Below are 25692 nucleotides of genomic sequence, written 5' to 3' on the forward strand. Positions count from 1 at the left end.
ACGAATCTGTTACTGTAATTTTTATGGCATGGTAACTGATCCACAACATATCAGCATTCTCAAGATTGTGCATAAAAGTCGCCTTCTTGTTTGATTTCGTCTCTCACCTATCATTTTCATCTAAACTTCAACTGGTAAATTTTGCGTGTACTTGAAAATTAATTTCTATTATTATTTGGAAAGGTATAAGTTAAAATACAGAAAGTTATGAAAGTTGATAAATAAAAACTCTAAAACAGAATTTGTTTACATTCTTGACAATGTTGACTTAAGCTAAACTAACTGCTTTACCTTAAAACTTAAGACACCAAGTTCATGGCACTACTGTATAAAATTGGATTTCGTTACAAAACAGAACACTCTTAGTTCTGTAATATTTGAGATAAAGAACGGTTCAGTGTAGTAAGTGTAGGATAAAGAGCAAACTCAGCAATAAAAAAACAAACCTACTAATCATATGGGTTGTTAAGTTGTCAGGTTTAACTCATAATTTTTGTAAATAATTTCAATTAATTTTTGGGTTTACAAGTTGACAAAAGCAAAAAATCTTACTTTAAAATTTACAATAACTGTGGCAAACAATTTAAATTACTCAAATATCTATATATTTTCTTATTCAATTTGTAATAGTGTATGCTTGTTTTATTTTGACCAGTAACATCCCCAGCAATTTGCTTTCAAGTGAGTCTTTAAGTATTTGGGTTGATTGGTTATTAAAACATACACTTGATTTAATTAAACCAGTTCAGGTGATACCTAGAATTATCTGCTGATCAAGTTAATTGTTTTCAACTTTTAGATGTCCAATATAATTCCTCCATTGCTGAGTGATACACCTCCACCCCCGCCTCCTCACACAGATGACCATGAAGAAGATGAATTTGGAGATTTTACGGGAACTAACAATTTATCCTATGATGATGATGATGATGATTGTAAGTGTTTAATACTTATGATTATTCAAAACAAAAAATAATTTACTACCAACTTCATTACATACGGTGTTGATATATGACCAAGTGTATTCACAAACTAAGCCCAAAAAATTTGATTTAGAATGGTCATTGTTGATTGAGATTGATGTTGCAGATTTCTGTTAAAAAAAAATTTTATTCAAAAGTGTTTAATAAAACGTTTTCAGTAACTTTACTCGTAACATTACGACAGTAAAAGATGTCTTATTGCTTTTAATTAACAGCTCTTAACCAATCACCTTTGGTTTTGATAAGTTATTAGATAAATAGCTTCATTAAAATGAATTAGAAAACGCATTTAAAGTTGTTAAAAATATATGCAAAAAAATCTAAATCAGTATACTTCATAAATTTTTGACTGTTTCTAATGGTCTGAAACAATTGACCTCTCTTTTGAAATAAACTTATTAAGAGAAAGATGTAGATTATATAGTTTTTTGCTAACTTTGAAGCTGTCAGTTTTTTTTTCTTCTGAGAATGTATTATAATTTTTATAAAAATAATCATTTTTCACTGCAACTTTTAGATTTTTAAATATTATTGTCCTTTCACATATTTTAAACTATTATATAATAAAAATTTTGATGATATTTCAACTGTTACACTTAAAAATGTTACTATTTAAATCAACTCTTGGTATTGCACGAAAATGATTGATTTATAACCCTTGCTAATATAAAAATAGGTTTTTTGTTAAGCATAAGAAATTCAATGCAATACATTTCATAATTTTTTTTCAAATGAGCTATAAGCAAGCTTAAGTAACAGGTATAGTCATTATTAAAAGATAAAAATTAATATATTTTCAAGATGATGGAACTTTAGGTTGTACAGGAGTGCTGCTATCTTAAAACTATAACTCAAACAGTTCCCACATTAGCGCAGCATTTATTCTTTACATTCAAAAATATGTTTAGCATAGATATCTGCAAATTTTGTAAGTTTATTTGGTGGTCTTTGATTCCCTTTACCTTGCAAAATTGACATCTGGACCTGTAAATTCATCTATTAGCATCATTCTTGATTCCATCTTACTTAAATATCAAGCAAAGTACTTCTTGGATACATATTTGTATTTTTTGTTGAGGATTGTCTTGTGTGTTTTGGTCATTATTGCTGGTCATTTCAATTTTTTGCTACAAACAATTATATTTCTAATATTTTTATAGTTAAGAATTTTCAGGCAACCTGTTACTGAATTGTGGTTTTAGACATTTTTCTTACATTTTGTAGCAAGAACAGTTATTTGTAATAGTACAAGTAATACCTTCAATAGTATGTTGTTTCTAATATCATGAAATTTAAATTGATGATGAGTGATGATAATTAACATTTCCTGTATTTAAATCAGCTCCTCTGAACATTAGGTACTAAACCAAACGTGCTAAATAAATAAAAAATAATTTTATGAATACAACAGATTTATAATCAATACATTTTTTATTACATAGCTCTAAAAAAAAATTAAAATGTAGAATAGTACCTAATAATTATGTGAACATTGAGAAAAGAAACGTTTTATTTAACAATAGGTTAATAATATTTAAAATTGTGTTATTAAATTGACAAGATGATGCTTTCAAATGAAAAATGCTAAAAACCTTTTTGGTGGTACATTTACAGTGGCATATCATAATTTTTATAGTAATAAAATATGATCTTATAATAAGTTACTATATTTAAAATCATTCATTAGACTACATAATACCTTTCTATATTTGTAGACCTAGAAAAGAATCTCTAGGAATATGAACTTTGGTGTAGAATAAATAATGTTAATTTAAAGGTTGGCTAGTGATGGGCTCTATATGTACACAGAGTGTTTAAAAAAGGCGCCATAATATTCAAGGGGGTAATTTCTCAGATCATTTTAGGAAAAAAAGTTATATATACATATAGGTCTGCAAATGTATTGTTTCCAAGATACAAGATGTTAATTTTTAAATAACGATTTTTGGAAAATATTTAAAATATCTCGACCGATTTTTTTAATTTGGTAGTGTTGTTTGTAGTAGTAAGGGACTGATTTGATCCTAACCAGATTAAAATTATCATGTCCAATAGTATCAAGGGAAGAAACCTTAACCAAATGTTTTGAAAAAAGGTGATTTTAATTAAATTTCGATATTTTTTTTGAGATGAAGCAACTAAAAATACAACTTTCTTGTCTCTTGAATTTTTATAGTATCTTGCGCCGTTTACAAGATAAAAAATAAAAACCATTTTATTGCATGTCCACTTATCTCTAAAAATATTTTGTGCTTTGATAATTTTTAAAAAGTTCTAAAAACTTTTTGTCCTAAAATAAACCTGAGCAATCACTCCCTTATTGCCGCGCCTTTTTTAAAGAGTTTACATATGTACATATGCGTAGAAAAGAGAATTTGGAAAATAAGAAATAAACACAATATCTAAATTAACAAAACGTTGATTTGCACTTTCTATTTGCTTTCTCTAATACTGTCATGTATAATGTGTATTAACCTGAACGTTTTTCTATAAAATTTTCAAATTAATTTACAAAAAAACTGAATTTCTGGAAATCTGCATTTAAATCTAACATTGCGCTTATTTAAACAAAATCGTATATCTTACGGTTTCTGAGATCACAATAGTGAACCTTCAGTTTTGACCACCTTGTACAAGAAATCTTAAATTTTATAAAGTAAATACCCATTAAATACCTTATTACAAAATCATACATCTTTGAGGATTTTGCTGCATGTTTAGGTTTGTTCTTCGCAGGTCACATTTCTGGTCTAATCAGTCAATTGATAATTTCCTGATGCTCTACTTTTGGTGCATTTTTGGCAGCCTTCCTTCCACCTGGATCTCCTTGAAATATACTGTTTGAAAATACTCAGCTTTTATAAAAAGTTAGATGCATTAACGAATAGTAGAAATTAGTCATTTTGATAATTAAAGAGTTATGATGCTTAAATAGAAGAAGTTCCTATTTATATTAACTTCGTATGCAGTCAGGCACACGTGGCTCACGAATCGGACTTAACTATATCGATGAAGAGACATAATCGTTGTGTATAACAAAAGCGTCATCAGTATCTTAAGGTAGTTTATTGCCTTGAATTATAGAGGCACAGATTATCAAATATAAAAGCAGACTTGGAATTTGACTATTTGGTATGAAAGTCGAAGAGAGCACGCATTGTTAGGAAAAGATATGAGATAAACAAACCGTGAATCAACATTGTAGTCCAGGCGTACAATTGTGATAAAGTGAACTTCTTTCACTTTACAAACTTAATTTCCTTGAACTATGGTCTCTCACAGTGTAACAGGTAGAGGACGACCTATGGCGTATTGAAAATTCGTGACAAAATATGATAAGCTGCGTCTCTTCTGATATTTGACTTTATAAACATTGTATTTAATTGTAGGATTTTATACACTATTTTCTAACGAAAACTTGATTTTTCTAGTTTTCAATAAAACGCTCCATTGCAACTATTAATATCAGTTCATAATTAATAATTTCGCAAGTAAGTACTCTCATGACTTACAAAATTATTTATTACCCTTCGGTGATACCGATATATTTACGAATGTGAAAGTCAAAAGGTCCAGACTATTAAACTTAAAAATTTTCAACTAATTTTATTTTTAGTTGAGTTGAAGAAAAATTTATTTCGGTGGATTTGTACTTTGATTTTTATACATATAATTTTTCAGATTTATCGCCACCCGGATCACCTCTTCAGCTACCAAAAAGTTCGTTTGAACTGGACAACTCTCACCCGCCCCAATTACTTGACATCAACAGTAATAGCAAAGAAAACTTAACAGATTCAACACAACTAGATAAACCAAAAGATTTTCTTGACAAAAGGAAAAACTCAGAATCAGAGATAAACAATGTAAATAGTGGCTCGTTGCCAGATACAGCATTTGAATCATTCAATAATAAATGTATTCCTAATGCTAGCTGTAATGAGCAATTTAGTTTGGGTCCTCAGAAAAATGAAACAAACTGTGATACAATCTTTACAAATTCTGAAGTTATTAATTCAAATACCGACATAGAGGGTGATCAAACTGCTTTAAATGATTATAAAGATGTTGACTTGGACGTTAACAATTCGAATTTAACAGGCCTAGATGATTTTAGTCAATTTGCTTCAGAGGACTTTAAGAGGGGCTTTCAGAACACAGACGTAGACCCCATTAAAACAAAATCTAACGATTTTGAAAATGAAGAAGTGATAATAGAGAAGCAATTTATCCCAAATGTTTTAAGCAATACTAGTGAAAGTATTAATGGAGAAAACATCACATTGGGTATAGAAGGAACTAAGATACATAAAGAAAAAATTGACATTCACAGCAATACTGATTCTGAAAGTTGTAGTATATCAGAAAATTCAAATCTTGAATGCCATAGTTCAGATGTTGAAGTTGTTGTTACTCAAAAAACATTAGTATCTGAGGAAATCGATAACAACACTATTCAAGGCAAATTCCAAGAGAAACATGAAATAACTGAAGAGAACATTAATGATAATGATTTCATTGATTTTCCCACATCCCTATCTAACTTTGAGACACAACTTGTGAGTGATAGTAATACAAATAGTGTTGAAACAGATATGTCAAGTCCGAATTTTACCGCTAGTAATCAAAATGACTTTGGAGATTTTAGTAGTAATAATACCAGCAACTTCGGGCAAGATGATTTTAAGCCATTTGCTAGTTTCCCTCTTCCAGAACCCAAGAAAAATATTCAGTCGATATTTGATGATGAGGAGGATGATTTCGGAGACTTTGCTTCCACAACTACATCAGTTATGGATAGACAAGTTTTTGAAACTTGTGAAAATGTTCCTAAACACACTTTACTCTTAAATGAGACGGAAGCTTTAGAGAAAGCTACAGAGATCGTTAAGGAGATGTTTCCCAAAAATGAGACAAGTAATGAATGTGTTGAAATTAGAGGGTTGGAAGCTGGGGATAAAATATTTAATCAAATAAAAAACATCACCGACACTCATGCGTTAGGTTTTCAATGGCCTAAATCTGCAAGCCAGAATTTGCTGCTGAGAGCTTTGAATATCGACTCCAGAAATATCGTAAGTAAACATTTTGATTTTTACCATATATTTTTTAAGGGCGGAATATAGCTAATAATAGCTAGAAATTAATGTATTATCAAAAATATTTTATATTTCGTTTTAAATTCTATATGAGGTATACTTTGAAGATTTTTGACGTTTCCCATTTTAAGCCTTTACTCCTCATCATTGACTTTCTTGCAACCACAAACAACTGCAATCATTTTTTAATCGTCACTATAATATCCTTTTCTGGCCGCATTACTCGGTCTGTTAGTTACATCTGTTGCTTCTTTACTTCGTCTCTGACAGTCTTCCTCGGAGCTAGAAATCCCTAGATATAAATAACTCATAGTTTGATATTTACTCTGATGTTTTATCTTTAATAAGTTGTCTTTGACTAGATAATTTAATAAGCTAGAATCTTACCAATAGGTTAAAATTCAGCACATTGAGACATTGATGCTGCATCTAATACAGAATACATTTTCAATACTGCACAACTTCGTTAAAACAATTATTTTGTTTGTTTCAAATTTATGTTTCATATGTATGTTTGTCGGAATATTAACAATTTTGCTTTAAACTCTAAAACAATTAATACGTAAAATTTTTTCATCTATGTGACGTTAATGAGTAATAAACGCTCTTAAAAATCCCGTAAAGTTTATCGTTTTGAAAAATGTAAGTCAATGTAATTTTTATTTAAATGCATTAAATTCGCTTGCATCAAATTTTAGCATTATTTTATTAGTTTATACGACTTCTTTTCATATTTTTTCAATAGCTATTGATAAATGAAGTACTAGATATTGTTAATACTCATTTCATAGTCCCTTCCGCTGACTTTTTCTGTGATTTTAATTCAATTTTGACTGGACTAAATTTATTCAGAAGTTTTTCTAATGTTTTTTATAATGGGAATATCAACATAATAGTTGAAAAAGATATCATCTAATAACAAATTACAAAAATACCGAACATTATGTCTTAACATATAAAAAGCTATATCGATTCTAATATTTAGACTGTGGCACTAGTCAAACATTTGCGATGAGGATTTCAGTGTTGGAAATTCCCTTATTTTTTATAAAAAAATTTGGGCCACGTTTTTTTGTAAACTATATATGAATACATATTGCTTTTTTTTGCGAAGACAATCTTGAAAAAACAGTCGACTTGGAATTCGCCGAAACGCCTACCCACTAGAAACCGCGAGATACTTAAGAAACCAACTTTTGACTACCCAGAATAATTTCTAGAGGGTATAATTTCAGCGCTGAGGATGCGTTACAATTCTGCTGTTTATAATACCACAAATCCAATCATAATCGTCATCTTTCAACGTCTAAGGGTTATTACTCTCCTATTATGTAATTGGTCACGTAATTGCTATATTCTTTTCTTTATTGGGCTTTTGTGTGCTCCTATTTTTCTTGAGTAGCGGCAGCTCTCCATCCATTTCTTTTCTTTGACCACCAGAAAAATGACATTGCTGCGACTCTTCCACTTAGTTTTTATTGCCAATATTCCATTGATGAGGGATATTAGACTCATATTTTTCACCCCTTTGTTTGGCTTTTTTGCTTTGTTCTTCAAATATCGGACATTGAAAAAAAAAGTGCTGCAGTGTCGTTTACTTCGCAGTTCCTACAATCCAGATTTGTTTTACTTATACGATGCATGTGGCATCTAAAGCTTCTATGTCTGGTGTGCATCCGAGTTCAGTTATAAGTCTTTTTGTTTTTGGACCCTTGTCCTTCAGACTTGACCATCCATCTTGCTATTTCTGGGTAGTCGTGCTTCTGGCCGGTTTCCTATCTGTTTCCGTCATCTGTGAACGAACGTTGAGAGTTGAGCGTCGGACTAGAAGGAGGTCGATGCCCGCTAGAGCTTGGTTGCCCTCATAGGATGCAGTCCGATATGCATATATGACCCAAAATAAGGCTTTGTTTAATGATATCTAAACACTAGTTAATTTTTTTACAAACCCGAACCAAAATTTTATAGAAGAGGAGATCTGGAAGTGGACACGAAATTTGTAAAATATATAAGAATTGTTAAGAAACCAATGTTTTTAATAGAACTTGGCGTTAATATTAGTGTCAACGTAAAAATAAGTAACTGTTAAGTCTTACAAACATGTTGAACCTATAGTTTTCTATATTATGCTTTTTCTTGACATTAGAAACTGAAGAAGAGTTAATACTAAGAACAAGATAACTGTATAAGTTATTAGAATTAGAAACATATTAAAAGCATTAAATATTGGAAAATCGTTCAAGATTTTATTCAAAAAACGGAATGTATTATTGGTTCAACATATAAGTTTTAAATTTATACAATAATTAGTCTTGTCAATGGATTTAAAACTATTATAAATTAAAATTAATTTATTGTCAACTTAAAATTAATACTAGAATAATATTTTAAAGCCTATATGGTACATATCTAGAAAGTTTAGTATTTTTTCCAGCTTTTAGCTTCTCATTCTTCAAAGTCGATTTTCTGTCTCTTGTAGCATCAAAGATTTTTGGACATTGTTTGATTGTAATTCTCTTCCTGACATTGGACCCAAAGAGCCTAGCTCTTTCTTCCCTGGACACTGTAGCTGCCAATCCTGGTCTAGTTAGTCGATCCATTAGCTCCTCCTGTTCTTTCTGCACTGTATCTGTGACAGTCTTTCTAAGAACTGGATCTCCGTTAATAACATTCTTAAAAAATTCTAAGCCTTTATAAGATGCCAGTAAAGATTTTCCATCCAATAGTCTTAACATTACGCACCAAATCTCAACTGGGAGTTTTGGAAGCACAACGGCGAACGAACTGATGACGGGCAGTAACTGATACATGTTGACAATTAAGCGATTCAACTAATAATGGTTCTTAAACGGTGTTAGCTGTCTATTTATATTTACGTCGGGCGCGTTCATGCGCGTAATGGGCGTGGCTAAACTATTGGTGCGCGACTCTTCGATTGACAGTCGCTACTACACTAATAAGTTACAAATGATTAACTGTTTTATGTATTAATTATTAATTATATGCGCTGATGAAGGGTAGCAGTTGATACAGGTTGACAGCTAAGTAATTCAATAAAATAATGGTTCTCAAACGCGATAAGCCGTCTATTTAGACTGCTGTTAAGTGTAATCAAGTATACCCGGTATTAAATACTCTTTAACAAACTCAATAGAGTATAAAACTGAGATGTACATGTACATAAGAATATGTTTGTAAAAATCAATTTTTCTCTACATTTTAGTTATATGGACATGGTTGGAATTCTTCGATGCCTCGATTTGCCGCAACGTTAAGTTTCACACCTCTAGAACCTGTCAAATCGGTCATTCTTGCTCCAGTCCCCATAAAGGAAGTGGCAAACCCTCCGTCCATTGCCAGTGAACCTGCACCATTAGATCCTCTTGAGTTAAATTTGCCGCTTGGAGAAGTAGGTGGAACAGCTGAATGTAAGTATTTTTTTACTTTTATGTGTTCTTAACAGTTGTGTCCATACATTTAAAAATTTTAAGTCGGGAATGTAACTTTCGTTCTACAATGTCATAATTAGCATAGGTTAAGACGGACTTAAATTTTAAAGCTAATAATTTCTCCGAAATAATTTAATCTTTGCTCAAAAGATTCCTCTCAGCACATGCTGGTAGACCTAGAGCAACTCATAGCACAGCTTGATGTACCTAATTGCAAAAGCAAATCTTCACCACACAGTTCCCCCAATAAAGAGTTTGATAGTTGGGAGGCTTGGTTAGAGTGTAAGTACAGTTCATTATGAGGTTTCTTGCATGCAGTAACAAGTAGGTTTTTCGTAGAAATATTAGAATATTTTTTAGTTGTTTGTGGAGCGACTATTGTATTTAGCGTGTGTATAGTTTAATGTGAATTTTAAAAATAATAACAGTGATAAAATACAAAGTAAGCCTCGAGGGACCGGAGTTGAATTGTGTAGATTTATAACACTGTAGTATTTGGTCGGGATTTATTTTTGAATATCTTATAATTAGAAGTTTCTGGGAGAAAATATGCAGTTATTCGGGTGGGTAGACATCAAGTCAAATCATTAGAGATACGTGTATAATTTTTACATACATGTCAAATTTCGACTAATTGGTTAAAAAATTATGAAAATGAAATACAATTAGTATGAACTTTAAACACTCTGTACTTTGTAACAGCCCGTTTGCGGATCTACGTTCATATGAACGTTTTGGCGCAGTAGACCCTGTTAGAATTTTTTACTTTAATTTTGTAACATCTGATTTACGCGTTGCAACTTAAAAGCATGATTACTTAAATGTTTTCTATTGTTGCATCAACCTTAAAATACATTTCTAGGTCTATCTTATTTGAAAATTATTTACAGCCATCCCTAACAGCAAGGAGCCCAATATAGCCAACACTATCAGCAACACAGCACAGATCACAATTTCTTCAGATTCAAATCTAACTACAAAGCCATCTCCAACCCTTTACACCAACACTAATCCTCTGAAGCCGACTAAAACGTATCTAGAACAGAAACCAATTACTTCTGCTGACAAACTTGATGATTTCGATGACTTCGTATCGGGTTTACCACCACCTGACCAACCGAGTACCTCAGGCCATAGTGTAATTTTACGAGAAACTCACATTTCAAACAAAGAACCTTCTAAATCCGAGGAAAGTGATATTGTTAGCTGGTTGGAGCCTACTATAGTAACTCCAGAGTTGACCAGGAAAGAACGGCCTTTTGTGGATACCGAAGAGGAGTTTGAGGATTTCCAGATGGTGGTATCATCAGAGAGTTCCACTCAGAAATCTGTGGAAAATCTTGCGAACTTAACTGTTAAGCCTTTGGAAGTAGAACGAAATAAAGTTAAAACATTTTCTTCATTAGAAGAATCGCCAAAAGCTGAAGAGTCTACAGCAACAATAGTGTCAAGCACGAGGAATAATGATGATGATTTTGGGGATTTTACATTTTCACTGCCACCCAAACAAATTGCAGTTGAACCTTTAACTGTGGCCCCCATATTGCAACTTCTCAAGCCTACAGTGACGCAAACTCATCAAGCCGCATCATCTTCTATCAGCTGGCCTGATCCTGGTATCACTGAGGACGAAATAAGCAGATTTGAAGCTTATTCGCGCTTACAGAACAAGGATCATTTGAAAGAAAACAAATCGAAACCGACACAAAAAGTCGACAGGAAGGGCAGCTTTGCAGGATCCAAACCGGGCACTCCTTCCAAAACGCGCAAACAGGACTCTTTAGATGACGTTGAGTGGTCTGATTTTGTGTCGGTTCAGAAATCTCCAGTTCACAGATTGAAAAATGAGAAGGAGCGGAGCTCCACTCCAGATCTGCCTCTGTCTGTGCTGAATTTGAGGGCAGTGCAACCATCAAGACCGCCGATACCTGTGATAACTCCCAACGGGCTGCTGCAAACCAAATTATCTTCTAATGCCCCCGTTAATATTTCTAATATGGTACAGACAAACAGGGTATTTCTTCAACCTCAGGTTCCAACAATCCCCGCATATCAACCTTCAATAATTAGCAACCAGTTTGCCAGTCAGGCCTACTCGGGTTTTGGTCCCCAGAAGACTCTTCAAGGAGCTTCGACAGCCGTAGAAGATGATGAGTGGAGCGATTTTGTATCTCACCAGCCAACGATGCAAAAAAGCAGTTCAAATTGGTCGGCACAGCCTCAGCAGTTGTCCAGTTGGATGAACTCTTCCCCAAATATTATAACAAATCCCACGGCCAATTTAGATATTTATAACAACAGTTCTAGTGGTAAAAATAACGTGAAAAAGGTGTCCGGGTTCAATAGGAACAATAATAGTGGCGTCGCCAATATGCCGTTGCCAGATTTGGATTTTCTGGCTCCTAAAAATCGGACTACACAGCGCAAATGACTAAAGGAGCAGGTTATGTTGTAAGTTTATTTTTTGGGTGAAAATGTTATATTCAGGGTGGGTATTTTTTTCATGCATAGTGAAAGGATCTTAGAAACTAAAAGAGGTAGAAAATCAGTTAAATGGGGAAAGGTTCGCAGTTTTGTGAGCTAAGTTTAGAGCCATATTTGAAGTTTCAAATAAAGTCATCGCTTACTATTATAGATAGATAGAAAAACCAAAGTAGCTCAAAAAACTAAAACGTCTGTAAGCCCTCTATAATTGATGGTATCAAAACTTTGTAAATACAAAAGCTGTAGATAATTGATCTGCAAATGTGATAAAGTACATATCTTGTTTTAAAAAGTGACCGTTTCCGAGATATGACATAAATTTACATTTTTTAAAATGTAAACCATATTAAAAAATCTGTTTTTAATGATATAAGACTTGATATGCGTATTTTGAAAAATGTCAAAATTGTAACTCTTAACCGTTTTATTTAAAATAAATATATACTCTATCTCGTTACTAGTAATAAACAATTGAAAACATCTTAAACACTTAAATATTATTTAATATTCAAGTTAAAAATATTAATACAATTACAAATTTAAACAATTAGATACAGCTAAAACTTCTACATTTACATAAAATTTTAAATAATTTAGTAAACAAGTACTTAAGTAAATAAGCAACAATCACCATAAACAATGTTGAAAAGGTCCGTCATTTTTAGTAATGCATATTTGACATCTTTTTAAAATATGGTTTGTGGCTATCCAAACAAAATATCTATTAATATTGCAAAATGTACCATTCACAGCTATTAAAAATATGGAGACCAATTATTTTGAGCGACTAATACCGCTTTTGAGCGACTAATACCGCATCAAACATTAAAGCCAAATTTAATTTGTGAACTCCTTGGTTCGACAATGTAAGACTTCCCTTTCGACAATACATGTTCATTATGTCGATTGAATGTACCAGCGTTCGTAAGTTTTATTTCACCTGTCCAAAGGATTTTAAATGGAAACTGTAGATCATCCTGACAGTTGATTCTAAACCATAAGCCAAACTTCATTTACAGCATTTCATCACCAGGACCAAATATTTGAAAACAGCTAATTTATAGGGGTGAAGTTTGTGTTTTCTCGACACATTAATAACAGTTCTTTGTGATGTGCTTGTAAGTTCGGCAATCTACCTCGTCGACGTAAATTGATTTTGGTTTACGGAGGCCAAAATGTTGATTTGAGAAACTTCATTACTTTGATTACGATCCTGTACTTTAGGTTTCACAAAAGAACCGTACGCTTCTAAGTTATACAGCTTTTTAAATGTAGACTAATTGGGTTGCCAACAATAAAAGTATTTGGAAATACTGTTCAGCAGTATTAATTGCATTCTTATGTCATTGAATGGAAAACTCTAGAATGTTACTTTTTTCTAAATTAGAAAAAAATTATTTTTTATTAAAGAAACCCACAAATTACATAAAAATGCTTATGCAAATTTCAAGTTATCACTACATTTAATTGTTAATTTTATTGTTTCTAAAGCCAATTAGGAAAAAAATTAAGTAAAATAGTTAAAAGTGGTATAATTTTGGCAGTTTTAAAAATAGGTATATCATTGAAAAGAAGAAAAATATGTTGTTTTATACACCTATTTTTTAACATGGTTTCAATTTTTTTTTAAGTTATGTTTTTATCACATTTGCAAAACAATTACCCATAATTTTTTTAGACATTTTAATTTTTTATCACGACTTTTTTGGAAATTTCAAATATGGCTTTAAACTTAACTCACAAAACTCATAAAACCCCATTTTACCAACTCTCCGTTTCTTTTGATTTCGAAGATCCGTTCGCTATGCATGAAAAAAATACTCGTCCTGCATTTATGCACTGAATGTTTTTAGCTTTGAAAATATTTTTATCAGTGTGTTTCACAATTGAAGAGCGTAGTAGAGGTATCTAGAGATTGTTTAGATTAAAATCTCAGTCAATTTGAGAAATACACCGTCACTACTGCATTTCATATTTTTGCCTCTAGATAAATTCGTAATAAGACACAAATTATCTCTTGCATTTCCACTTTTTACTAGTTGGACTGTTGTCAATTTTTCCTTTCATTCTCTTCTATAGAGAATGAAAGGAAAGTAGGATAATGCCTCATACGTAAAGCCTACTTAAGTGTAAGGCATTTTCCCCAACATACTAAAAGGAAAGAGAGTGTACAGTTAAAGGTAATTATTTGCATTTAGATTCACATGGCACCTTTTAGTGCGAGCCGCCTGGAAAAATTAGGAACGGAAAGCATACTCAGATTTTTTCCCAGAGGCCTGTATTGATTTATTGTGAGTTCACATTTCTCTTTGAAACCGTCCGAAAATGGGTCTATAGATCCCCTTAAGAAATTTGCTTACGAAATGAATAAAACTCAAGTTGGGTAACATTTGGTTGTGTGGTGTTTACAAGATATTATTGAACAAGTTCATTATGTTCGAAATTACTTTCCACGGGTTTGATTAAGTGTTAATTCGGGATCCGTTAAATTTTCTTTCCCAACTTTCCAAATATAGGAACTTTCAGCTTCGTATAATTACACTGTTTGCTATGCATTCATGGTGTTCAATAGCCCGAATCTTAAACGATGGGCTTCCCTTTCGTTTCACATCACTTTGGAATTTGAGTTAACGGACAATTATCGTAAATACTACCAAGCATGAAATTTTCCACAATTCCAGCAGAAAATACCACCAAAGAATTTCTCGCAGGTTTAACACGCGTGCAGACCTCTTACTACTTGACTTTTCTTCTCTTTTTCCTTATCATTCTTGACCATGTTTTATCATCTGTATAATATGATTCAATCGTCCTCACTTAATGAAATTCGGCTCAGGGTATTAAATGAACTATTTTTTCAAGTTTAACATGCTAACCATATTAACATACACTATCGGCCAAAAGTAAAGAAACATTTAAAAATTTGGTAAAACATTTTCTACAGTCAAATAATTTCTTTTCAATATATTTTAATAGATTAAGAATTTAGTACTGAACCTTGTACGCTATAAATCTTCAAAAAAAAAAACTCTACGGGAATAAATGAAATTAAAAAATTAATTTCAAGCCGGACAAAAGTACAGAAACATAAGTTTTATTCAAATTAAAGTTAACAAAACAATCAATAATGAGTTGCGTAACCGTTATGTTTTATAACTTCAGCACATCTTTTTGGCATAGAAGCCAACAATTTATCAATATATTGCTGGGGAATGTTACACCATGCATTTCTTACAGCAGCAATCAACTCATCTTTTGAATTGTATCCTCTATGATCATCCTCCCTAATTTGACGGTCAATATGATCCCACATATTCTCAATAGGGTTGAGATCGGGGCTTCGGGCAGGCCACTTTATAACAGTGACTTTTTCCCGTACAAACCACTCCTTAATTATTTTAGCGATATGTTTGGGGTCATTGTCATGCTGGAAACTCCACCTTAATGGCATGTTATCTTCGGCAAATGGAAGCATTTGTTCTTGTAAGATATCCAAATATTTAAATCGATCCATTTTCCCATGAATAACACATAGTGGACCAACTCCGTGACCAGAGAAACAACCCCAAACCATGACTCCACCGCCTCCATGTTTAATGGTGCCCCTGGTGTATTTTGAATGAAACCTTTCGAGCTTTGGACGCCGCACCCATTGAATTCCATCTGAGTTATGAAGATTAAATTTGGATTCGTCCGAAAATAAGACATTTTCCCACTGGGGTCCACGACAGGTGTTCTCGTGCAAATTCTAGTCTAGACCTTCCATTTTTGGCCGAAATGTACGGTTTCTTAGCTGATTTTCTCCCGTAAAGTCCTTGTTCGTTAAGTCTTCGTCTAACAGAACGTACCGAGAGACTCAAGTTCGGAATTTCTTGCTTTATTTGTGGCGCCGTCAAAAATGGATTCTTTGTAGATATTCTTTTAATCACCTTATCAGTCTGTTTATCAGTTTTGCGCGGCCTTCCACTTTTCGGGACAATTCTAAAGGTTCTTCGTTCGCGATGTGACGTAATAGTTTTAGAAACAAACGCACCTATTTAACTGTAGTTGCTTGGCGATGTTTATTTGTTTCTCCCCGGATTTCAAATCGGATCAAATTTTTCAATTATTAATTTTCGGACTTCTTCCGATAAACTTTTACCTTTCGGCATATTGACTAACTCAATACTATCGAATTGCTATAAATTTGCGATTCAAGTCCTTCGAATATCATATTTTTATAAATAATAAAAAAATGTTTCTTTACTTTTGTCCTCCTGACAATATCAAAAAATTCGCATAAAAATAACAAACTTCTCAGGTGGTTGTTTATATACAATCCTAAATTCTTTAGCAACAAAATAATCCAATGAAAACGTTTAGAGTATTTCGTACCATTTGATTTCGGATTTGTAAGGAAAATGCATTTGTTTCTTTACTTTTGGCCGATAGTGTATACCGCTGGACTTCCACGGTACGCGTTATGCACAACTAATTTGATCGTATACAGAATGTTGCATCGCCAAACCGACCAAAGAAAAACCCATGCGAATTTCGATATAATTTAATATTATCTTCCTTGTTCGTTTAAGGACAAAATTGTATTAGACTTTTTTGAGGAGTTCGCATGTAAAATGTGTAAAATGTGCCTCGGACCATTTACGAGATATTTAGAAAAGAAACATTTGAAAATTCGTAATGTTCTGATATCTTGCTTAATTAAATCACCAGCAACAAAATAATGTGTTATTTAATAGTTTTAGTAAGCTATAAATAAATATTCGTTATTCTATTCCTAAGTTGGTAAATGTTCAAATAATCCTAACTGCTTTCCGATGCAGTACCATTTAATCGTGTTTACTTTCTCTGCTACCATGTAGAATATTTTCTAAGAAACTTTAGTAAAGATAGAATCGTTTCGACAAAACTTGTTTACATAACGCCGCAGTAGATTATAAGATGACGTTTGCTGATGGCTTAATTGACAAAAATATCAGGGGAACATTATAAGTTTGCAAATTTTATGAGAGCTTTTTTCATATTTTACATGCAAGTCTCTCATAAAAAGACCTTCAAAAAAAGTCCAATACAATTTTGCCCTTAAACGAACGGGGAGAATACTATTATAAGGTATTAAAATTTACATGAGTATTTCTATTGTCGGTGCTGCAATGCAACACCCTCTATAATTCTGAGCTCCAATGCTAATTTCGAATCCGTTTTATGCCTGATTATTATTTAAATTGTTCGTAAGGGGGATATTTGTTACCAATTTAATTAAAAAAATGTTGATTGAATAATACTTATTAAATTAGAAAAACTTACGTAATTTCATGAAAACCTAGAAAATTTAATGGAAATGTAGCACTTAACTTACATTATTCGCGCACAAATTTGACTAATCACATCTATGCAACGTTTGATCATTGTTTTGAACGTGTTACGTTATTTTGATTGGCCAAAAGACCAGACCCATGTGCAGATCCTATTCATGATAATGTAGATAAGGTATGATTTAATTTTAGTAACATTATAACATTTGCCTGTACAAATCAAACATACTTTATAAACCCTCCCTAAAATAAAATAAAGATAGGCGTTCTGAATGGCAGAAGCATGTCTTAAATATAAAGTGAGAAAAGTAAAGCATCACTTTAGCGGCTCCCATTGTCCTTAACTCTTGTGTGCACAGCCGGGTACTCATGTAACCATTTCGTCATATTTTTTCTCATGTCTTGAGCAAATGCGAAAATATCAATTTGAATCTTCGAATCCCTCATTCTTTAGCTCATTTAACAATTGAACATGTACGGTTATTTATAATGAGAAAATGAGTAATTGCCTGAAAGTTGAGAGTCTAATTGGGCACACCCGAGTACCCATGTACCCATTAGAAAAAAAAAACTATATTATGGGGTAAAAAAAATTATACACGGCGGTAAATTATTCATTTAAGTAAGAGGTACTAATCAGTTGAGAATTTATTTATTTATTGATAATTAACCTTTTATTTATATAAGGTGTCTCTAAGGGGTCTGTACAGAATTCTACCACAGATTTCTGAGGTCAAAACATGACGATTTAACCCAATTTACCTTAGTCCAAAAGTGGACGGTTTTCGAAATACAGGGCGTCAAAGTGAAAACAAAAAAAAGCAAAAAAATTCATTTCTTGGTTGGTAATGCTGCTATCTACACAAAATGTCGTATCGGACGGTTTTTGGGGATAAGAAATCAGAATCCGTTTACGTTTTCGATGCACAATGTAGAGGGCGTTGTCAGCGCTCGACGAACCCTCTTTAAAAGGGCATAACTTTTTCATCAACCGGTATAAAATTTATTTATGACTAAACTTGTGTTTTCCTACATTTTTTAAGGAAAAAAGGTCTCTTGTTAAAAATCTCTACGAGACTTCCTTCTTGAGATATTTCAGGCTTAAAGTTCGCTGCGTGTCTTGAACAATAATTTTAATGTACTACATATCTATTCTTACAGTTGGATCGAAAAAAATAAAAAAATCAAATGTTCCCAATATGCCCATTTTTTCAGCACTTTGGCATAAATGATCTTTTAAAATATTTAAATATAATGTTTTATTCATTATACTCTCTATAATATACAGTAGCGGACAAAAGTGGAGCAACAAACATATTCTTGAAAATATTCAAGGTTTGGTACGACTTATTCATAAACTAGTAATATCAAAATGATGTTAGGGCATCTAGAAATAACGCTGCAAAAAATTATAAGTTTATTCCTGAATTCAAGGCATTTAACAACAAAAACGAATAAATGTGCCGGACAAAAGTAGAGCAACATATGAAATTTTGAACGATTACGAAAATTTTAACTAATACTTAGTAGCATCGCCATTATTTTTAATAACTTCAATGCATCTATTCCTCATGGACTTTATTAATTTGGTGATGGTTTCTTCTGAAATGGAACTCCATGCAGTTGAAATGGCGGCGAATAATTCTGCGCAGTTTCTAAATTTTGTGGATTCTCTGTCCTTATCTTATGGTCTACTATCTCCCATAAGTTCTCTATTGGATTCAGGTCGGGACTTTGGGCAGGCCACTGCATTACATTTACCCGTTGCTCTTTTAAATATTTTTTCATTATTTTTGCAGTATGCTTCGGGTCATTGTCATGTTGAAAAATCCATGCCAATGACATGTTTTCCTCTGCGGACGGAAGCACATGATCCATTAATATCTCCAGATATTTAAACCGGTCCATAATGCCCTCTATTTTTACCAATGGTCCCATTCCAAACCCGGAAAATGATCCCCACACTAACACTTTACCCCCACCAAATTTAATTGTGCCTTTAGTGTACTTTGGCTTGTACCTTTCATTTGGAGGACGCCTGACATATCGAATTCCATCCGACGAATACAAATTAAATTTACTCTCGTCAGAGAATAGCACAGTTTTCCATTTTCCGAAACTCCAGTTAAGATGGTCATTTGCAAAACCGAGCCGGGCCATCTTGTTCTTCTTAGAAATGAAGGGTTTTTTAGCGGGTCTGCGTGCATTCAAACTTTTTTCTTGTAAGCGTCTTTGAATCGATCTTACAGAAACACCAAAGACACTACATTCCTGTGCAATATCAACTGCTGTTTTATATGGATCCCCTTTCGAAATGTTCACAATTTCATTGTCTTGAACTCTTGTTGTCTTTCGAGGACGACTTGTGTTTGGAGGACTCACCACACTTTTGCGAATCTTGTAGGCACTCAATACTCTATAGATTATAGAGCGATTAAGATTTAATTCTTTAGCAATTTTACTTTGGAACATTCCAGATTCAAACTTGAAAACAATTAATTGTTTCAGTTGTACCGAGAGAGATTTACCACGAGGCATGTTTGCTGGTTTTCACTAATAATACTAAACACAATAACTCAAAAGTGTTTGTTAAAAAAAGACGTCAGAAGGAATTTTTATACTATTTTGATATTACTAGTTTATGAATAAGTCGTACCAAACCTTGAATATTTTCAAGAATATGTTTGTTGCTCCACTTTTGTTCGCTTCTGTATCTCTAACTAATACAGCCCCATACTAAAACAGCTTCCATTTCCGTGTTTGACAGTCGGTTTAATATTTTTTACATTATGTTCTTCGTTTTTCTTTCGCCACACCATTCTTCGACCATCAGACCCAAAAACGTTGTATTTACTCTCATCACAAAAGAGAACATCATTCCACCAACAATCGTATTTTAAAACAAATTCTTTTGCAAAGTTTATTCTCCGTCTTCGGTTAACTTCACTAATATACGGTTTTTTCCTGGCAACTCTTCCATTAAATCCTTCTTCTCTCAATGCTCACCGAACGGTTTGGAGATGTACTTGCTTTCCTGTTTCCCGATATAGTTCTTCAGTTAATTTTGGAGCGCTTAAGGCCGGATTTCTCTTTATTTTTCTAATAATGGTTCTCTTCTCACGTTCTTCCAATTCCTTTGGTCGCCCTTTTCGAGGTATAGGGTCAATCCGATCTTCTTGTTTAAACCTTCGAATGATGTCTGCTGCTGTATTTTTGCTAATCTTACGCAATTCCGCAATTTCTCTGTAAGATTTTCCTTTGGCATTATGGAAAATTACAAGCTATCTGATATCGAAATTAGTATTTTTGCTTCGAGGCATTATAGCACTTATTGCGACTAACAGAAACGAAATGAAATGAAGCAAATAATTTTTCATCATCCGCTGAGTCATCATGTGAGAATGCATGAACCTCCAACGAAATTCCAAAGCAAAAAAAATTTTATTGTTAAATAGTGTCCGAAAATTAAAGTAACGTAAAATTATCACCTAAATTTAATTTATTATTTACTATTTGTTAACAAATCGATATTTTCGAATTACAATTTCTTGAATTGAAAATGGACCCTGTATTACAGTAAACTATATTTAGTCATATGACTTTAATTGTCATCTAATTAACATTAGGAATATTTTAGTATTTAATTTCATGGTGTCCGAATATTAAAGTTACTCACTGTACAATGAAAAACATCAATAAATATTCAACAAATCGACTTTACTTCGGGATAAAAATTAAAAAAAAAACAAATTGTCTAAAAAAAGTTAACAAATTTTAAAACGAAGGTGTAAAAAATTGTGTAATTTTGCTTTGTTTAATGCTGGCTTTTCCTGCCTTTTCGGCTTGTTTCTTCATCTCGCATAATAATACAGGGTGTAACATAAGTAGGGATTTTCCTTTTAACACGACATAGACCTCAAAAAACTAAGCAATATTTTTATATAACATATTTTAGAAATCTCAAAAAAAAACGAAACATGTGCAGAGGAGTTTTAGTATATTTTTGTATAAAACCTAAATCCATTCCTCCATAGAATAGTAATTCAATACAAAGTAAATAAAATGTCTCACAAAAAATTATTAGCTATTGTAAAAACGCAAAAAGCATTTAATGTTTACTGCTTTTAAGCATTTTTATCCACTCCGATTAAAAATCAGTCGTGAAGTTTAGCTCCATGTGTTATTTTGATAAACAGTCACTATTGGTACTATTAAATTTACAATGGCCAATAATTACTCGAATCACGAATTGGTGGACATGTTGATATACGGGGTGTGTCACCAGAATGCCGTCGCAGCTTCGCGGTTGTATGCTGAGCGGTTTCCGAGAAGACATCATCCTGCAGCCCGTAGATTTGTTTATCTTGTTGGAAAAAGTCGTAAAACCGGAAACCTAACAGCATTGTATGGTGGACATGCTGGAAGATCTAGGCCACCTGAAATTGCACCCATTGAGGAGCATGTATTAGATATTGTTCGGAACAATCCAACTACCAGTACTAGAAGAATCCCAGAGTAAGTTCCTACATCTCACATGGCAGTGTGGAGAATTTTAAATGAAAACCAACTTTATCTCTATCACGTGCAACGAGTTCCACCGTTAATGCCACAAAGGCATTTCCCAAGAGTATATTTTTGTGAGCGGCTTTTCCAGGAAACCGCTCGAAATGAAAATTTCCTTAAGTTTGTTCTGGTAACGGATGAATCAATTTTTACCCGTAACGGAATAAATAATTTTCGAAATACGCACGCATGGGCAATGGAAAATCCTCACGCTATTCGCCGAACTAATTTCCAGCAGAAAATTTCTTTAAATGTTTGGGCCGGCGTGGTTGACAGCATGCTCTTTATCTTCCGGATCGAATGACGGACTTAGACTATCTCTATTTTCTAGAACACAATTTGCCTGAACTTCTTGAAAATGTATTTAAATGTTAGACAGTCTATGTGGTTTTTACATGATAGTGCTCCACTTCATTTTAGGCGCCAAGTACGGGACTTTTTAGTTGATCAATTCTCTAACAGGTAGATAGGTCACAACGAACCAATAAGATTGGCCCGCAAGATCATCAGATCTTAATCCATGTGATTTTTCGGTTGTTTTTAAGATTTCGGAAAAATGTTATATAAAAATATTGCTTAGTTATTTGAGGCCTTTATCGTGTTAAAAGGAAAACCTCTACTTATGTTGCACCTTGTATAATGTGATTTTCAGATTCAAGATAATTTTCTTGAGCCCATTTTAAACACGTTTCGAAACATTTAACTGCGTCTACGTGTTTTACACCCTGTAAAATCTCTTTCGTAGCGTCCACTTCTTCATCTGAAGTTTGAGAATTTTCAGACTCAACATGCCTCAAAATTTCCATATCGTTATAATAACATGATTCTTATTGTCCAGCAGGCCATTCAATAACTTCTTGCCTTGTTACATCTTCAGATGCAATTTGATTTATGAGAACATTAACTTCTTCGATTTCTCTATCTATGCTTCCTAACTCCATTTTATTCTTCCATTGAGCCAGTGGAAGATTATCACCTTCATCTCAGTCATCGTTCACTTGACCTGTAAGTTTGGTCCACGAATGTTTAATAAGTTCTGGCCTTACGTTTTCGCATGCTTTACTCAATTCAAACATATTAGGTACTTGAATAAGTTCTCGCTGTTTTTTCGTGAAAATGACTACTTTATTGAGAAAAATTGGAAAGGAACTCATCATTCAAAGTATTGTCCATCACGAGCCATCACTTTTTTCCATTTTTCTGGCAGCATACTAATTCCACGTCGGAAAAACGAAACGTCTTTTGAAGCTATCCAAGAATCAAGCCATTTTTTGGTATCTTCATAAGAATAAAAGTGCTGTTCAGCTAGGCCATGTGCCATGGATCGGAATAAGTGGTAGTCGGACGGAGCAATATCTGGTGAATACGGCGGGTGGGGTAGGATGTCCCATTTGAGCGTTTCCAAGTATGTTTTGACAGATTCTGCAACATGTGGCCGAGCGTTATCATGCTTTAAAATCACCTTATCGTGTCTTTCCTCGTATTGCGTCCGTTTTTTCCTTTAATGCTTGGTTTAAACGCGTCAATTGTAACCTGTAACGATCTCCCTTGATAGTCTCGTTGGGTTTGAGTAGCTCATAACACACCAAACCTATCTGATCCCACCAAATACAGAGCAAAAGTTTGGAACTATGGATATTCGGTTTTGCCGTTGATGTCGAAGCATGGCCGGGCTTACCCTACGATTTTTTACATTAGGGATTTTCGTAGTGTATCCATTTTTCATCCCCAGTCACGATACGATGCAAGAAGGTTTTTCTTTTCTGCCTTTTAGGCAGTTTTTCACATGCGAACAAACGCTTCAATTCGTACGGTACCCAATTTCCTTCTTTTTGAACCATTCCTAATGCCTTTAGACGTTTGGAAATTGTTGTGTTATCAACTTCTAATGATTCTGCAAGTGCAGCTTGTGTTTGACATGGATCTTCATCAAGCGAGACCTTCAATTGTTGGTCTTCAAACCGTTTCGGTGCGCCAGAGCGTGCTTCACCTTCAACACTAAAATCATTATTTTTGAAGAGCCTAAACCAATCTCTACATGTTGTTTCTGATAGAGCGTGGTCGCTGTAGGTCTCCACAAGAATTCTATGAGCTTCAACAGCAGATTTTTTTTTTCAAAAAGTAGTGCAATAAAATTCCCCGCAAATACACTTTTGTTGGTACAAAACTCGACATTTTTAGGATTAAGAAAAAATCGTTGCTTGCACTATGGCGAACTAATGGATGCTGAAGTTCAACCTTACCGACAGTACTTCCTTGTAGATGCGTTATTATCTAAAATTAAAAACACCTAGTTTTGATAATGGCATCTGAGACGAAACAGCGAGAACTTATTCGAGTACCATATAACATAGGTTGTCAACGAATTGTGTTGTACTCCCACGGCATCCGTCACTGGATCGGGTGTCGTGGTTCTGAGGTGCTCAGCGTGGTGGGAAATCAGCACTAGGCAGTGATCAGTGAATTCTGCAGTATTGAAGAGCCTATACCCTAATAACTTTGCCATTATGTTTATTTCCTTATTTCCCTGAAAGTTATCTTCTAGGTAAAGTTAACAGGACTGGAACCTATTGGCCCTTAGGCAAACAAATTTAAGTAGTTACTTACTAGTAATACTGAGTTTTTATTTATTTATACAACGATTTTTATAAGCATTTTTTATATGAATGAGAGAATACTGAAACAAGACCTCTAGGTATCTCTTCTAAGTCAACCAAATTGGACAACTTTCCATTGTCCACGTGTAGTTGGAAACACCTGACGTAATGAAATTGTTTACGAAAATAAAACTGGGATTTACTTGTTATTTATTTGATATGCAAATGTCGGAATGACTGACTGTGAATATTATAGTATTCTACTTGTACTTAATAATATAGGAAATTTTGTTGATTGTGAATTGAGGTTGTTCGATGTCACAGTATTTCATATTTTATTTTATAGCCGATTTAAGCACGCGATGAAACAGATTGTATTATAACTTATGTATTTGTTTGTTCAGGTTTAAAATTTGGTATCAAAAAGGTTTGGTTATTCATAAATATATTCTTCATATATTTGATTGTAACATCTTTCTGGGGATTCACTTAATGCTCAATAACTATAATTTATTCAGATTTTTGTATTATTATTTATTTATTATTAATTTCGATAGTACATATCTCCTAAATCATATTTCTGAAATAGGTAAGAAGATAATTTTAAAGATGAGATTTACTCAATAATGCGTGCATTATGCATTACTGCATTCTCCATCAGTTTAGTTTTTTCCTATTGGATCGTTGCCGCATTTAAAATTGTCTATAGAAAATAAATTAAATGCCTGTATGGTATACATGTTGCCAAAAGAGTTGGGAAATACACGAAAATTCGTTTAGAAATTTGAATTATTAGTGTTGTGACGTTATGATAATTTTTTTGCAAAAGTAAGGCAGCTCGTGTAATACCTTCATGGAAAGTACAGTACTTCTGAATACACTGGTAAATTTTGAGTAAATTTGGGGAAGCTCAACACACATGGCAGTGTTTAAAATATTTTAAAATGATGTAAATAATTATTACGTTATTAGGAACCGGAACTGGGTTTTGAGAAATTTTTTTTTTAATTTAAGATTTTTTCCGTTTTTCGGGAAAATCGATTGCCCTTGAAGAATTCCGAGTGTTTGATACTTTGTTACGTATGTTGAATTTTTTCATCACAAGCAAAATGTTCATAAGGCACCCGGCCAGTTGCTGTGATAATCGGTTAGTGTGAGATTCACCAGGGAATACCTCGAAATTACTCAAAGCCGATCCTGCGCCG

At 33.2% G+C, this 25692-nt stretch overlaps 1 protein-coding gene across 3 annotated transcripts; it reads left to right on the forward strand.

The window, feature by feature from the left end:
- Positions 1–476: 476 nt before the first annotated feature.
- On the forward strand, positions 477–25225 carry Afti (aftiphilin). Of its 3 annotated transcripts, none has more exons than XM_066296115.1 (6): positions 477–681; positions 800–935; positions 4665–6058; positions 9306–9510; positions 9682–9813; positions 10422–25225. In XM_066296115.1, exons 2-6 carry the CDS (start codon positions 800–802, stop codon positions 11960–11962), a joined length of 3408 nt encoding a protein of 1135 aa, XP_066152212.1. In that variant the 5' UTR covers positions 477–681; the 3' UTR covers positions 11963–25225. The 3 variants fall into 3 exon arrangements, with proteins under 3 accessions (XP_066152212.1, XP_066152213.1, XP_066152214.1); XM_066296117.1 differs by having other exon boundaries at positions 592–749; XM_066296116.1 differs by lacking the exon at positions 9682–9813.
- Positions 25226–25692: the final 467 nt, after the last annotated feature.

The sequence above is a fragment of the Euwallacea fornicatus genome, chromosome 24 (assembly GCF_040115645.1).
Source record: "Euwallacea fornicatus isolate EFF26 chromosome 24, ASM4011564v1, whole genome shotgun sequence".
NCBI classification, from domain to species: domain Eukaryota; kingdom Metazoa; phylum Arthropoda; class Insecta; order Coleoptera; family Curculionidae; genus Euwallacea; species Euwallacea fornicatus.

Bases quoted from the DNA above. Each gene is read 5' to 3' on its own strand.
- Afti (XM_066296115.1), top strand. From the start codon at position 800: ATGTCCAATATAATTCCTCCATTGCTGAGTGATACACCTCCACCCCCG. The intron at 9,511-9,681 runs GTAAGTATTTTT...TTTGCTCAAAAG, and splicing joins AGTAGGTGGAACAGCTGAAT to ATTCCTCTCAGCACATGCTG. The intron at 9,814-10,421 runs GTAAGTACAGTT...AATTATTTACAG, and splicing joins TTGGGAGGCTTGGTTAGAGT to CCATCCCTAACAGCAAGGAG.